The sequence below is a fragment of the Salvelinus namaycush genome, chromosome 8, assembly GCF_016432855.1.
Source record: "Salvelinus namaycush isolate Seneca chromosome 8, SaNama_1.0, whole genome shotgun sequence".
NCBI lineage: Eukaryota > Metazoa > Chordata > Actinopteri > Salmoniformes > Salmonidae > Salvelinus > Salvelinus namaycush.
The window spans coordinates 50,441,005-50,457,805 of record NC_052314.1 but is presented as its reverse complement, the minus strand read 5'-3'; the positions used below and the strand labels follow the sequence as shown (position 1 = coordinate 50,457,805).

At 44.1% G+C, this 16,801-nt stretch overlaps 1 protein-coding gene across 6 annotated transcripts in view; it reads left to right on the top strand.

Moving 5' to 3' along the window:
* LOC120052780 (catenin alpha-2-like) overlaps positions 1-16,801 on the top strand; it is a 654,154-nt gene that overhangs the window by 143,036 nt on the left and 494,317 nt on the right. For all 6 annotated transcript variants that reach the window (XM_038999899.1, XM_038999897.1, XM_038999900.1 and 3 more), the window contains one exon: positions 784-1,050. In XM_038999899.1, coding sequence (XP_038855827.1) covers positions 784-1,050 — 267 coding nt within the window. The remainder of the gene's footprint in view (positions 1-783; positions 1,051-16,801) is intronic.

The window sequence follows — 16,801 nt, the reverse complement described above, 5'->3', positions numbered from 1 at the left end:
TCCTAACAAGTACAGCATTTCCTAAGCAATATAACATTTCTTAACCAGTATATCACGTTTTCCTAACCAATATAACAATTCCTAACAATTATACAGCATTTCCTACAGTATATAACGTTTCCTAAACAGTATACAACCTTTCCTAACCAATATACACTGATTATACCAAACATTAAGAACACCTTCCTAATATTGAGTTGCTCCGCCCAATTTTGCCCTCAGAACAGCCTTAATTCGTCAGGACATGGACTCTACAAGGTGTCGAAAGCGTTCCACAGGGATGCTGGCCCATGTTGACTCCAATGCTTCACACAGTTGTATCAAGTTGGCCGGATGTCCTTTCGGTGGTGTACCATTCTTGATACACACAGGAAACAGTTGATCGTGAAAAACCCAGCAGCGCTGCAGTTCTTGACGCAAACCGGTGCGCCTGGCACCTGCCACCAGACCCCGTTCAAAGGCAATCTTGCCCCTTCACCCTCTGAATGGCACACACCCTTCATCTGCCCTGATTGAAGTGGATTTAGTAGGTGACATCAATAAGGGATCATAGCTTTCACCTGGAATCCCCTGGTCAGTCTATGTCATGGAAAGAACGGGTGTCCTTAATGTTTTGTATACTCAGTGTATAACATTTCCTAACCATAACATGCTGTAGACAATATATAACATGTCCTAAACATTATACAGTATTTCCTAAACAGTCTACAACATTTCCTAACCAGTATATAGCATTTCCTGACCAGTATATAACATTTCCTAACTCACCCGTCTCGTCTTCAGGAGCTGAAAGACCCCCAATGCCGGGACGAAATGGCAGCAGCACGCGGCGCCCTGAAGAAGAACGCCACCATGCTCTACACGGCCTCGCAGGCCTTCCTGCGCCACCCGGACGTGGCAGCCACGCGCGCCAACCGCGACTACGTCTTCAAGCAGGTGCAGGAGGCCATCGGGGGCATCAGCAGCGCCGCCCAGGCCACCTCGCCCGGCGACGAGAAGCACGGCCACGCTGGCATCGGCGAGCTGGCCGCGGCCCTCAACGAGTTTGACGTGAGTACCATAACCGATTTGGCTCTCCTCAGCGCCGTGATGAAGTCGGAAGCGTTGTGTGGAGTTCTATGGTGTCGGCAAGGCTGTGAGTCTGGCTGTGGTGTATCTCTAAGGCTGTGCCCAGGTGAGTCCCAGGCTGTGGTTTCCGTTTCCTTCCTCTCTCTGTGCTCTGTGGCCACATCACAACTATTAGCCTTGTGTCCATGTGTTCTCCAAAATGGCATCCGTTCTGGCAAAGCGTCTTAGAAAGGGATTCTTGTATTGTATTGACGCTTTTTTTGGGCGGACGCGTTTGAGTTTTTGACAGTTGTACAGAGTACTTGATCTACTCTACTGTACTGTACACCCATGGACTCGCACAGAGAGACGAAACAGTGAATGCCACTGACTAGCATTACCACTGAATCCATCCACTGATATCCTCTCACATTCCGTCATCACACTTCCCCAAAGCCTTGAAAGATCTGGATTCAGAGAGACTTTTGCCTTCTTTTTCAACAAACTGCTCGGGTTTGTCTCTGTTGCCTCTGCTTTCATAATAGATTTTTTTTGACACCCTTTTAATGACGTACGGCGTGATAAAGCTCTATCTGCAACCGCAGCCAACAATTATATCAGACCATGAATTATTCAACTAACATTTGCAAAGGGAGAGAGAGCGTCACAGAGGCACACAAACACTAACGCATGCACACACACACACACACACACACACAGACACATAAACAGACACACAAACACACTTCCGTTTCCCACCTCAGGTGTGTGGGACTGACTTTCCCATATTCATCTGTTCAGTCTTTCGATTCCCCAACACAGCCTGCAATACCACCACATGCGTATCGTCTGTTATTTCCTTTGTGTTGATATGATTTACAGTAACTTCGACAGATGACGTCATTCACCTGAGCATTTTCAAACATCGCTATTTGATCAAAGGATTACTCTGAGGCAGGTCATTTACAAGCTGAACAAATGCCACCTCAGCAGATAAGTCCGTGTACATTATTGTGTGTGTCCTATCTAGTGTACTACTTTTGACATGAGCCCTATGAGCACTATATAGGGAATAGGGTGCCATGAAGCCCTGCCGTTTTCATTCATCTCTGTATGTAATCTTTCATTTAACTTCCCTTTAAGTACACACACTGGCAGCACTGGAGGAATACATATATTACAAGGATATTCCTAAATATTATTGCTAACTTGTACAAAGAAGTGGCGTCAAACGGTGGCAAATTCCAGAGCGGTTTCTACTGCTTCGAGAAATATGACTAAATGCTCTCACCTAGTGGCCAACGTCTATAAATACACATTTAACTGACTGTTTGTTGTCATACTGACTATACAAGGACTGAAAGTTAACAGTTCTTTGATGACATATTTAATGAAGAATGTTGAGTTGCATTTGAATTTAGTCTTTTATCAGATGCTCTTATCCAGAGCAACAAGAGTTACGTGCCTTGCTCGGCAATTCAAACCAGAAACCTTTTGGTTACTGGACCAACGTTCTTAACCACTAGGCTACCTGTCACCCCATTTAAGTTACATACCAATAAGCAGGCAATATATTTCGAGGGAGAATATTGAAAAAGTAATAATATCTAATATCATTGGTTTGATTGATTGGGCATGTATTATTGGCATTATAGTTATTATAGTTAATACATTAGCAGCTTTTAATGCATTTTTGTTTCATCGATCTGATAGTATTCCGTGTCATGAGTGTATTATGCCTTGAAGTGTAAAGTGGTTGTGCACGGGACTTTTAGTAGCTTGTAGTGCAACAAAAACACATCACTCATGTGTTATCCTTTGGGTTGGCTAGCATACCACGTGGTTTGTGGTACTCTTAAGGCGTCCGCATGCTTGTTCGTATATTATGACGACATTTTGGTTTGTTTTGGTCTTCAGCCAGGTTTTTTTTTACGGCTGTTTGTGACTACATTTTTCTCAGAGGTAAGCCGAAGTTTGAAAGTCTACGCCTCTTCGTCGGTGATTGGTCAACAGTAGGGATTCTTCAAGTCTTTGTTGTCATTCAACGAGAGACGACTCATTTTCATGCACGTTTTTCCACTTGAGAAATATGGCACCAAACATCTTAGTTAGATGTAGAATTGTGCGACTGAGCTCTCCTCGGCAAAAACATCCAAGTGAATGACAGTTTTATTGAGTTATCTTAGATTCATTCGGACTGGCTACAGCGTCTCAAGATGGACAAGCAATACTATTACCTAGTATGCAGACCACGGCAGGCTGATTAGGGGAGGACGGCTCCTAATAATGACTGGAACGGAGCAAATGGATTGGCATCAAACACATGGAAACCATGTGTTGGATCTATTTGATACCAGTCCACAAATTCCGTTCCAGCCATTACCATGAGCCTGTCCTCCCCAATGAATGTGCAACCAACTTCCTGTGATGCAGACACCTATACAGGGCATGATGTGCTGTAAATAGACCACAGGTAGACAGGTAGCTGAATATAATTTGTATTATAGTGCCCCCGTGTGGCGAAGTTGAAAATTGCAAGCATGTCTATACACCTGTCACTCAACACCTGCAATGTAGGTGAGGCTAACACTTGCTTAGATATATCAAATGCAAAGCCTAAACATCACATTGAACGTGTTAAACATTTTTCAAATGGTGGTGAATATATAGCCTGGTCCCAGATCTGTTATGGTGTTGTACAGCCAACTCGTGTGGTCATTGGCTATACAGAACAAACAGATCTATAAGTCTGGATATACATGATCGTCATCCAAGACGACAGCTGTAAAGTTCAGCGTGTTGGCAGTGTTTTAATTTACGATTTTATAGATAACATTTATAGATACTGGCCCTTTTTGTACATCACGTTGATGTCCTTTCAACAAGGTATGCGGTTTTAATCAGAAGATCAGGCTCGAAGACCAGATTGGCACAAAGCATTTTGGCCACGGGAAATACACCCTATTTAACACGTTTGTATATATCCCAGCTGGCACAGTCCCTCCAAAAGCGCGATTAAGGTCGGAGGTAAACGCCAAATAGATGGTGGAAACCTCTTAATTACTCTATGCCTGTTACTGTCTCGACATGTTCATCAGTTCCCCGGCCCGTTTTCTAGCGATGAATCCATTGAAGCAGTGGCATGCTACAATGGAGAAAGACAGAAGGGTAGGAGCACTCTCTTTCAGGTATGCATAATAAACAAGAGAATTTACAGACCTTGATCCTGACAACCAACCTAATCCTCCCGCTTCCATCTGCTGTCCGAGCGCGACGGGGGGACCAGGCAAGGATGCCGAGTGAGGCCCCGGACGAGACAGTCTGTATTTGCCGAATGGATGTGGAACGAAACGGGGATAGGGTCAGAGGACATGAAAGGCAACCCCTAGGTCAGATGACAGGGCGACTCCTGGGTGGAGCTTCGCTGCAGCGATTGGACTGCAGTGAGTCAACACTCATCTCAAGTGAACAATTTTAGCTGACCGTTTCAACAGATGTGGAGTACTTGACTCTAGAGAATGTGTTTTCTACGAGAGGACGACACATCCTTCATCTCAACGTTAGAAGCCTTCTCCCTAAGATCGAGGATATTCGCCTACACTCCGGTAACTGTAAGGTGGGAGGACTTTGAAACACGGCGAGATGGTTCGATAAAAAACGCTGAGATTGAAGGTGTAAATGGTGTAGTAATTAGAAGAGACCGCAATCGCAAAGGCGGGGGAGTTTGTATTTATGTAAGATCAGACACTGGGTTCAACTATAGATCAGATTTAAGCCATGACTTAACTATAGATCAGATTGAAGCCCATTATAGTCGGAACCTGTTACATACACCAGAACAGCATACGTTTTATGAATTGTTGGAGGAGACTTGTTCCAACTGTACAGATTTTGGTAAATCAAAGGTTATTGTTAATGGTGATTTGAATTGTAATACAGGGATGCTCAAATAGGGCAATGCTACTTTTAAAGCTCTTAAGAATTTTTGTCATCTGTTTTCTTTACACCAGCTGATTAATGAGCCCACCAGGGTCTGTCCTTCTACCCAAACCATCATTGACTTTGTGTTGGTGTCGGATAGATCAAAGACATCAAACAGTGGGGTTGTAAACTATGGGCTCGGTGATCCTTCCATCATTTTCTGTACAAGGAAGGTTCCTAAAACTGTTTTTAATTGTCATAACTCAATAAAAATGAGGTCTATGAAGAACTATAGTGCAGATGTTTTTGTTCATTGTTTGAGCAAATTGGACTGGTCTGCTGTATTAAAATGCAATGAGGTAGAAAATGCCTGGGGCAATTTTAAATGATTGTTTTTAGATGCTGTAGACAAGCGGGCTCCAGAAAAAAATGTTAGGACTAAGCAAAGAACAGAACCATGGATAAACGATAACATTTAAAGGCAATTAAGCTTAGAAATGAACGCTTTCTGGAGTTCAGGAAATTCAGGGCAGATTATATTATTTATAAACTCTAAGAAATTAGGTTAACAGGATGATAGAGAAGGCCAAGAAAGATTATTTTAATGACAACATATTTGAGAATAGTGTGTGAAGCTGTTTGTTTACGGTAACAGATTCAAGGCCAAAGCTCAAAGTCTTAGCTCGGAATTTGGAGGAAAGGTCACATCAGACAAGACTGTGGTTGCTGCAGACAGTCTGAATAGCTATTTTACGACTATAGCCGATACATTAGATAGCAAGTTACCTTGTCAGTCAGATTGTTATGGGAAAAGTCAAGTCCAGCAGTTTTGCTCGCAGCAGGGGATTCAAGTCTGAGTCAACTGTGTTAAAGAAGCTGAAAGAACTTGACCATTCCAAATGAACTGACCTTGACAACATTCCTCCCAGGTTTCTAAAGGAAGCTGCGGTAATTATCACCCCCTGTGTAACTCACATTGTGAATCTGTCTGTTTAACTAGGGTGTTTTCCCAGTGAACTAAAACTTGCCAGGGTCATTCCTCAACAACAAAAATAATAAGTTAGATCATGGAAACTATCGGCCTGTCTCAATCCTGTGTATTTTATCGAAGGTGATGGAAAAGATTACGTTCAAACAGATTGAGAGTCATATTTCCTTACATAATTTCTTATGGCTGAAGTCCCGTTAACGGGATCGATATGACAACAGCCAGTCGAAGTGCAGGGCGCCAAATTCAAAAAACAGAAATCTCATAATTAAAATTACTCAAACATACATGTGTCTTATATCATTTTAAAGGTAATCTTGTTGTTAATCCCACCAAAGTGTCCGATTTTCAAATAGGCTTTTCAGCGAAAGCACTACAAACGATTATGTTAGGTCACCACAAAACCACAATAATCACAGCCATTTTTTTCCAGCTAAAGATAGCTTCACAAAAACCAGAATAGAGATAAAATGAATCACTAACCTTCGATTATTTTCATCAGATGACACTCATAGGACTTCATGTTACACAATACATGCATGTTTTGTTTGATTAAATTCATATTTATATCAAAATATCTGAGTTTACATTGAGGCGACTAGATTCACTAGTTGCAAAAACATCAAGACTTTGCATAGCCACATCATTTCAACAGAAATACTCATCATAAATATAGATGATAATACAAGTTATACACATGGAATTATAGATATACCTCTCCTTAATGCAACCGCTGTGTCAGATTTAAAAAAAACTTTACGGACAAAGAAACCCACGCTATAATCTGAGACGGCGCTCAAAAGTAAAACACCACAGCCGCAAAGATGGCGTCAACATAAACAAGAAAATATATGATAAATATTCCCTTACATTTGATGATCTACATCAGAAAGCACACCAGGAATCCCAGGTCCACAATAAATGTTTGTTTTGTTCGAAAAAATACGTTATTTATGTCCAAATACCTTCTTTTGTTAGCGCGTCTGGTTTACATATCCAAATGCTAATTCTGGTCAGCGTTATATCGGACAAAAACTTCAAAAAGTGATATTACCGGTCGAAGAAACATTTCAAACTAAGTACATAATCAATCATTAGGATGTTTTTAACATACATCTTGAATAACGTTCCAACCGGAGAACTACAACTACAACTACAACGACTTCAATTGAGAGATGGAACAGAGCTGCCTCTCACGTGAACGCGCCTGTTGAATGCATGGTCACCTCATGGCACCTCATACTAAATTCTGTCTCCTTCGACCCCCCTTCACATTAGAGTCATCAGACTTAGTTCTATTGACTGCTGACATCTAGTGGAAGCCGTAGGACGTGAAAACTCATCCATATGTCTCTGTATTTTGAATAAGAGCTTGGTTGAAAATATGGCACACCCAGAAAAAATACAAACAGGAAGTGGAACTTCTCAGGTTTTTGCCTGCCATATGAGTTCTGTTAATCTCACAGACTTAATTCAAACAGTTTTAGAAACTTTAGAGTGTTGTCTATCCAATACTAATAATACTATGCATATAATAGCAACTAAGACTGAGGAGCTGGCCATTTACAATGGGCACCTTTCATCCAAGCTACTCAATACTGCCCATTCAGCCATAAGAAGATAACCTGCCACAGTATATGAGCTCCAATCTGGCTTTAGGAAATCCCATTCCACCCACACTTGCCTACTATATCTAACTGACCACATCAGGAAGGAAGTAGGTGGAGGGACATTTTGTGTTATGCTTATGTTAGATCTCCAAAAGGTATTTGATACAATGGATCATGAGATTCTGTTAATCAAACTAATAGCAATGGGCTTTAATAACTTGGCCGTAAAATGGGTTAGCTCTTATCTGCAAGGAAGAGAACAGATGGTTAATGTATATGGGACCCTGTCTAAACCCAAAATCGTGAACTGCAGGGTACCCCAAGGGAGTGTGCTGGGTCCACTTTTCTTTCTGTGTATATAAATGATCTGAAATCTGCCTGTGCATGTAACTTTTTCCTCTATGCAGATGATTCTGCACTGTTCGTTTCCCACAAAGACAAAAAAGTGGTTGAGAAAGCTAAGCTTCTGAATGTCAGCAAATGGCTATATGACAACAAGCTGTCACTTCACCTTGGAAAAACAGAGTCCATATTGTTCGGGTCCAAACGGAAACTGAGGAAATCCCCAAATGTTAAGGTGGTAGTAGGTGACATAACAGCAAAATATGTTGCATCCTGCAGCACTAATTCCAAAAGGTTTTGGGACACTGTAAAGTCCATGGAGAATAAGACCACCTCCTCCTAGCTGCCCACTGCACTGAGGCTAGGAAACACTGTCACCACCGATAAATCCATGATAATCGAGAATTTCAATAAGCATTTCTCTACGGCTGGCCACGTATTCCACATGGCTACCCCAACCCCGGCCAACAGCTCTGCACCCCCGCAGCAACTGTATGTATCAGCGATGTCGCTCTTGCTGCTGGTGATTCTTTGATCCACCTCTACGCAGACAACATCATTCTGTATACATCTGGCCCTTCTTTGGACACTGTGTTAACTAACCTCCAAACGAGCTTCAATGCCATACAACACTCCTTCCGTGGCCTCCAACTGCTCTTAAACGCTAGTAAAACTAAATGCATGCTCTTCAACCGATCGCTGCCCAAACCCGCGGCCCACATAGCATCACTACTCTGGACGGTTCTGACTTAGAATATGTGGACAACTCTAAATACCTAGGTGTGTCTGGCGAGACTGTAAACTCTCCTTCCAGACTCATATTAAGCATCTCCAATCCAAAATTAAATCTAGAATCAACTTCCTATTTCGCAAAAAAAAGCCTCCTTCACTCATGCTGCCAAACATACCCTCGTAAAACTGACTATCCTGCCGATCTTTGACTTCGGCGATGTCATTTACAAAATAGCCTCCAACACTTTACTCAGCAAATTGGATGCAGTCTATCACAGGGCCATCCGTTTTATCACCAAAGCCCCATATACTACCCACCATTGCGACCTGTATGCTTTCGTTGGCTGGTCCTCGATACATATTCGTTGCCAAACCCACTGGCTCCAGGTCATCTATAAGTCTTTGCTAGTTAAATCTCCGCCTTATCTCAGCTCACTGGTCACCACAGCAACACCCGTAGCACGCGCTCCAGCAGGTATATTTCACTGGTCACCCCCAAAGCCGCCTTTCCATACAGTTCTCTGCTGCCAATGACTGGAACGAATTGTAAAAATCACTGAAGTTGGAGACATATCTCCCTCACTAACTTTAAGCATCGGCTGTCGGAGCAGCTTACCGATCGCTGAAGCTGTAAATAGCCCATCCAACCAACTACCTACAGTTGAAGTCAGAAGTTTACATACACTTAGGTTGGAGTCATTAAAACTCGTTTTTCAACCACTCCACAAATGTCTTGTTAACAAACTATAGCTTTGGCAAGTTGGTTAGGACATCTACTTTGTGCATGACACAAGTCATTTTTCCAACAATTGTTTACAGACAGATTATTTCACTTGTAATACACTGTATCACAATTCCAGTGGGTCAGAAGTTTACATACACTAAGTTGACTGTGCCTTTAAACAGCTTGGAAAATTACTGAAAATGAATAAATTGCTTTAGAAGCTTCTGATAGGCTAATTGACATAATTTGAGTCAATTGGAGGTGTACCTGTGGATGTATTTCAAGGCATACCTTCAAACTCAGAGCCTCTTTGCTTGACATCATGGGAAAATCAAAAGAAATCAGCCAAGACCTCAGAAAAAACCTCCACAAGTCTGGTTCGTCCTTGGGAGCAATTTCCAAACGCCTGAAGGTACCAGGTTCATCTGTACAAACAATAGTACACAAGTATAAACACAATGGGACCACGCAGCCGTCATACCGCTCAGGATGAAGACGCGTTCTGTCTCCTAGAGATGAACATACTTTGGTGCGAAAAGTGCAAATCAATCTCAGAACAACAGCAAAGGACCTTGTGAAGATACTGGAAGAAACAGATACAAAAGTATCTGTATCCACAGTAAAACGAGTCCTATGTTGACAGTAAAACGAGTCCTATGTTGACATAACCTGAAAGGCCGTTCAGCAAGGAAGAAGCCATTGCTCCAAAACCGCATGGCACAAAAATGTATCTCCAAAGTGAACCATAAAATGTGGTTTCTGGCTAGAACCTCCAAATATCTGGATACGAATGCAATGTTGGCATTGGCAGGGGCTCTTGTTCAGTGAATTCCAACCACTCCCTCTACTGTGCCAATGTTACCTTCTCTGCAAAGGTACATGTTATGGTAATTCGATCTACTTTGCTTTTTATGTAAAACAGTTTGGCTTTCAGAAAGCAAAAAGAGCAAAGCTAATTTGATTCCAGTAGGTAGGCAACAGTTAAATGAGACAAATTGCCCTCTGCCAGTCAGTGTGTGCTCCCCTGAAGCTGCTTGTTCATGATTGATTCCTGCTACACTATACCACACAGCCCCAGCCTGTGGATGGAGACACTATATGTTAGGCAATGCAACGGCTGGACACACATACACGAAGAAACACACACACACACACACACACACACACACACACACACACACACACACACACACACACACACACACACACACACACACACACACACACACTCCTGTAGGAGGATACACAGGACGTAGGGTTCATGCACGTACATGCACGCACGCACACACACACACACACACATCCACAGTGCACACACATTGATTTCAGTAATGGAACTCTTCAGGAGATGGGTGTGTGTGATGACGGGTTCGATCAGTCCTGGTCTGTATCCCTAATGGCACCCTTTTCCCCATATAGGGACAATAGGGATCTGGTCAAAAGTAGTGCGCTTTATAGGGAATAGGGTGTCATTTTGGACCTAGTGTCCTCAGACTGGGTCAGTCTCTGTCTTGTCCCCTCGCTGGACTGAACTGGACTGGGCTGGACTGGGATGAGAAGGGATGGAGGGATGGATGGAAGCAGAAATAGGCCCAGCCAATCTATTCACAAACGAGTGAAGCAATCGAAAGGGAAGGCTGTTTGTTGATGTGAAGGAGGGTAGCTGTGTAGTTTATGTGTCAGATATATGATTTAGTAAAAATGTATGTTGAGAGAATATTATATTCAACGTTGGACAGAAAACACTGGACACATTGTAGAAAGCATTGCACTCCGGCAGCCTTGGGTCTTCACGCTTACTTTCTTCAACTTTTCAATCCAGATTTTATTTTGTAATTGCATTTTGCGTCAAAACGAACCCCCCCCCCCCCCCTTCCCTCCAACACCTAGCCCCTGATCAGAGAGAATGTAATATGTCAGACGGCAGCGCATGTAGTATGCTCACGCTTCCTCATCTCCCCAGGCCAAATGAATATTCATCACTCACAGAACCAACCAGCACTCCAGTCCAGGGGAAGGTGTCTAACGGAAAAAACACCGACAAAGTACATCTCTCCTGTTATTTAGTTTTTTTTTAAAGATCAAATATCCTTATTTTTATTACTCCCATCTATCCTGTTCTTGTTTCTGCCAACTACTTCTCTACCAAAGGTAATGAATCCCACACAGTGACCTTTGGAGAAGGAGCAGGCAAATGACACTAGTCTGCAGTAGAAGTCAGCCAAGCTATATTGAATGTATTGTTAAGTCTGTGTGTGTTCAGTTCCACCTCTCTGCGTAGAACTCTCTGCGTTTGAGCGACGAGTTGAATGACATTTTTTTGGTATTTAGTATTGATTTCCCCTGTCCCACGGAGTAAGGCCTGCAGCGGCCTGTCAAGGTCGAGCCATGACCAAACCTTCCCAAATTAAAAAGGGCTGGTTGAGCTCTTTAAAAGAACCTAGCTCCGTTCTCTCCGCTCTCCTCATAGGCGCACACAGACAGACAAAGGTTAGCTGAGGTTATTGAGCAATGTGACACTCAGACTAGAGCTGAGGCCGGAGAAGGAGAAGGACGGAGGGAAATGAAAGGGCAGCTTTATGAATAAGACTCCTCCTGACAAAACACTTTTAACACGAGAAGGTCAACTCGGGACATTTAGCGGTAGCTACCTGAACCGAGAGATCCATCCATGTCCTTTTAATCATTTTTTAACCTTTAGGTTGTCCGATTTGAGGTTAGAATACATCTTTCATAAAGGAGAACGTACCTTTAGGCTATTAACTTCAAATGACCCTTTGACTCCCTAATGAGAAAGCACTGGGTATGGTGAGGAAGACCGGTTCGCTCCTCCAAAAGGCCAAAAAGCTGTACTTTATAATATGTTTAGAGAAGTGAGGAGGGTTGATTGATTTTATTTGACAGTCCCTATGTATTGCACTACTTTTGTCCAGAGACTGGAGACTTCAGCTCGCACTCCTATGTCCATAGACCGTACTAGCTCACCCTAGTGAGCCCAGCCACATACCCACAGTGGGTTGAGAGAGCTGGCAGTGGCAGTGCAGACTCTGATATGCTATACTAGCTAGCTATGAACCGGGAGTGCATTAGGTCTGCTTCATAGGTGGCTGGCTGGCTGACTGGCTGGCTGGCTTGCTGGCTGGCTGGCTGGCTGACTGGCTGGCTGGCTGACTCACTGACTGGTTGATGGGCTGACTGACTGACTGGCTGACGGGCTGACTGACTGACTGGCTGACTGGCTGACTGGCTGACAGGTTGACTTCTGTGATGGCTGGGACTAGCCAAAGTCACACACACTAACGTTGCCTGCGCATGCAAACATTGACAGAGAGACATACAGTATAGATAGACAAAGTGGCAGACATACTCTCCCCTCTCTCTATCACTGTCCCTCCCCATCTCTCCGGCCTTGTGCAGCATTGAGCTACTGTACTAGCACACAGAGACTTTTAAATATTGGCCCTCAGGGCCTCTGTCTCCCATTCAGATGAAATGGAACACCTAGAGCCATCTGCATTTGGATTGCAGAACAGGGCTAGCCGTGAATCACTGTTTGCGTCCCAAATGGCACCCTATACCCTATTTCCTATTCCATATATAGTGGCGTACTTTTGACGAAATGGGCCATGGTCAAAAGTAGTGCACTGTATAGGGAACAGGGTGCCATTAAAGACGCATCCACTATGTACACACAGAGCTAGAGTGAATATGCAACATTACAGCAATAATTACTCTTGGTAATGTCATGCAGTTAGCTAACACACACACACACACACACACACACACACACAAACGCGTAAAGACTCTAAAGTACTGTACTGGTAGGGATCTGACTGTCAAGCCGGGATACAAAGCAAGCTTCTTCCTTCGACCTGTTTCCTTGTGCAGCTGTCTTCCGTTAGTTGATATGAGGGGAGTTAGATGAGGAAAGATGCCTCTGTCGGCGCCCTGCAGAGCTTTTTAATGTAATTGCATTTCACATCAAAATGATTGCCTCAAAGCTCCCCTCAGTCAATCCCTTTTACCCTTCTAGTAGCAAATGAGATGAGACTCTGGCTTTTGAGCTGCTGGACACACACACAAACCAAACACACACTCACACAAACAGACAGACGCATGCACACACGCACGCACACACACACAACTATACACTTGGATGGGCTCGTGGTGATGACTGGAGCGGAATCAGTGGGATGGTATCAAACACATCAAACACATGGTTTCCATGGTTCCCATGTGTTTGATGTCATTCCATTCGCACTGTTCCCGGACATTATTTTGAGGCGTTCTCCCCTCAGCAGCCTCCATTCTCACACACACACACACACACACACACACACACACACACACACACACACACACACACACACACACACACACACACACACACACACACACACACACACACACATTTGGACATCTATCAATATGGCAGGATTGGCTCCAACAGTGGACACACACACAAACAGACGCACACACACAAACACAAACGCAAATTTGGACAACATCTATTAATACGGCAGGATCGTCCGGCGGTCATCCTTTACGTGTCACATTGGCTTTGCTGCTATCAGACGTCTGTTTAAATCGTATTTGACCCTCTACTTGAAGTGAAAAGGCAGAAACAGGTGCCTCCACAGTACAGCCAGAACACCAGTAGGGGGCATTGCTGTATCACTTCTCAATCCAGTCTTTTTTTGAATCCCTTTTCCAGTGGCTTCGTTCTTCACTGCTTAGAGAGAGAGAGAGAGAGAGAGAGAGAGAGAGAGAGAGCAAGCAAGACAGACCAGAGAGTGAGTGAGTGAGTGAGTGAGTGAGTGAGTGAGTGAGTGAGTGAGTGAGTGAGTGAGTGAGTGAGTGAGTGAGTGAGTGAGTGAGTGAGTGAGTGAGTGAGTGAGTGAGTGAGTGAGTGAGTGAGTGAGTGAGTGAGTGAGTGAGACCGCCCTACACCTCTAGCTAGTAGTGTAGCATTAATGAGATGTAGGTTGGGGTACATAACTCCTGGTGTTTGATGTAGATGTTATTGGTCTATTTAACCTATTACATTTTTTATTTTAGGACGCCTTTAGGTATTGCAAAATGATTTGATAAAACAAATCGAACTTGGTCTTGACTGCTGTAGCCCATAGAAACACATTGAATAACACATTGAATAACACATTCATAATGTGTTACTTAGATTGACACACGAGACTCTTAAGGATGAAATGCTCCACTGCTAGCTAATTGCTAGGTGCTGCTGAGCTGACCGAAGAGAATACTGTTGGTCTTCAGCGGGTGTGTTTTGTGTTTGCGTGTGTTGACCCCTGACCTTTCGTCCGGTGGCTAGCAGATGGATACTATCTCACTGAGAGAACCCAGTCAGCATTCCTTTCCTCTCCTCCCTCGTTCCCTCCCTCCCTGAGCCGGCTGGAGAGGCACTTCTCTCTCTCACACACACGCGCACACACAGGTTCCTGCGTATGCGTGGTGCAGTGCCGTGGAGCCTGCGGCAGACATCCAAGTCAGTCTGGATTATTTGACGTGTGTTGCTGCTGTTTTCATCTTTACGTCCTCCCGGCCGTTTTCTGTTCAGATACTTTCTATCTGATGTGTAGGTGTGAGACATTATTTTCTACCTGCCATGCTGTTCTTTATCTGTCAGTGTGTGTGTGTGTGTGTGTGTGTGTGTGTGTGTGTGTGTGTGTGTGTGTGTGTGTGTGTGTGTGTGTGTGTGTGTGTGTGTGTGTGTGTGTGTGTGTGTGTGTGTGTGTGTGTGTGTGTGTGGGGCATTCAGTGCAGCATCAACAAGGTACTTACCTACTTAACAGCCTCTATACAGGGTGTATATACTGTATATATATATATATATATATATATATATATATATATATATATATATATAATGGTGCCTGTAGCTATATACCATATTTACTATATAGATGCAGGGCTTACAGGGATCCTAGCAACCTAGCCTATTATCCACATCCATTATGTTCCATAACTGGATTGCACTAGCCTAGCGTAGCCTATTGAATCCTATTGAATCCTATTGTAGCAACTGTCTGTTACTGACTGACACAGACACACATACACACAGCACTTTAAAGAAGACAGGTCTTAGGGGAGATCCGATTCCCTCTGTCTGTGTAGGACAGCCAGTCACAATAGTGTGTGTGTGTGATATTATGTCTATTGGCGGATAAAAAGACGTCTCTCAAATTAGCGACTGGTGCCTGACATGGTGAACCTCATAAATGCCACGCGGCAAGGTGACAGTGTAGTATGTCTTGACGCAGTGTCAGGCAAGAGGGGTGCTTAGGAGGGTGTGTGTGTGTTTGTTTGTTTGTTTGTTTGTTTGTTTGTTTGTTTGTGCGAGTGTAATAGTAACAACATCATCCCCTCCCCTCACTCTCTGTCACTCAGTAGGGAGTGTGCCTCGTTGCCAACACCCACCAAGGGGAAGTGATTAGGGAGGTGTTTGGATGTTTTTGTAGGGGCAGCAAGTGTGTGTGTGTGTGTGTGTGTGTGTGTGTGTGTGTGTGTGTGTGTGTGTGTGTGTGTGTGTGTGTGTGTGTGTGTGTGTGTGTGTGTGTGTGTGTGTGTGTGTGTGTGTGTGTGTGTGTGTGTGGCTCAGTTGGTGGGGCATGGCGCTTGCAACGACAGGGTTGTGGGTTCGAATCCCACGGGGGACCAGTATGGAAAAATGGATCCACTCACTACTGGATAGTCGCTCTGGATAAGAGCGTCTGCTAAATGACTGAAATGTGTATCCCTCTATCTCTGCATGAGCAGACAGGAAGTTAGGAACAGTTCAGAGGAAGTCTGAGTGAGCAGCATACTTAGTGGAGAGGCTTTTCCAGGGGAGTGCGGGTGCCCGGCGTTCGTGACGGTCTGAGAGGCTCGCCGTGCCCCTCTCCGGCAGAGACCGTGGCAAAGGAGCGAGGCTGCAGCACTCTAATGTATGTAGATGTATTCCAATGCTGAGGAATATTTTCCTGGTAATTGCTGTATCAATCTGTGCACTCTTCACTATCCTCACCGTCTCCTGTCTGTCTCTCTTCCTTTCGAGTTTTCTTTCGTCCTCGCCGTTTCTCTCCTCCTTGATCTCACTCTCTCTTCTTATCACTTTGCCTTTTTTCCCTTCTCTCTCGCTCTCTCTCCGTCCCTCCCCCCCTCTCAATCTTGCTTTTCTCTCTCTTGCTTCCCGTTCCGTCTCTCTCCCTCTCTACCTCCCTCTCCTCTCCCTCTCCCCCTGCCCTCCCTCCCTCCCTCTCTTCCCTCAGAGCAAGATGAGCCCTCCCTCTCTCTGACTCACATTGCTGCCTGGGCACCTGAGCATGTGGGTGTTCTGTTCTGAACACCTGAAATGACCCTTTATTGCCTGTAGAAGAAAACTGGCAGGAGAGAGAAGAAAATGATGTCCGTTCCACTGATCACTGTGATCTGTAGCGCCTT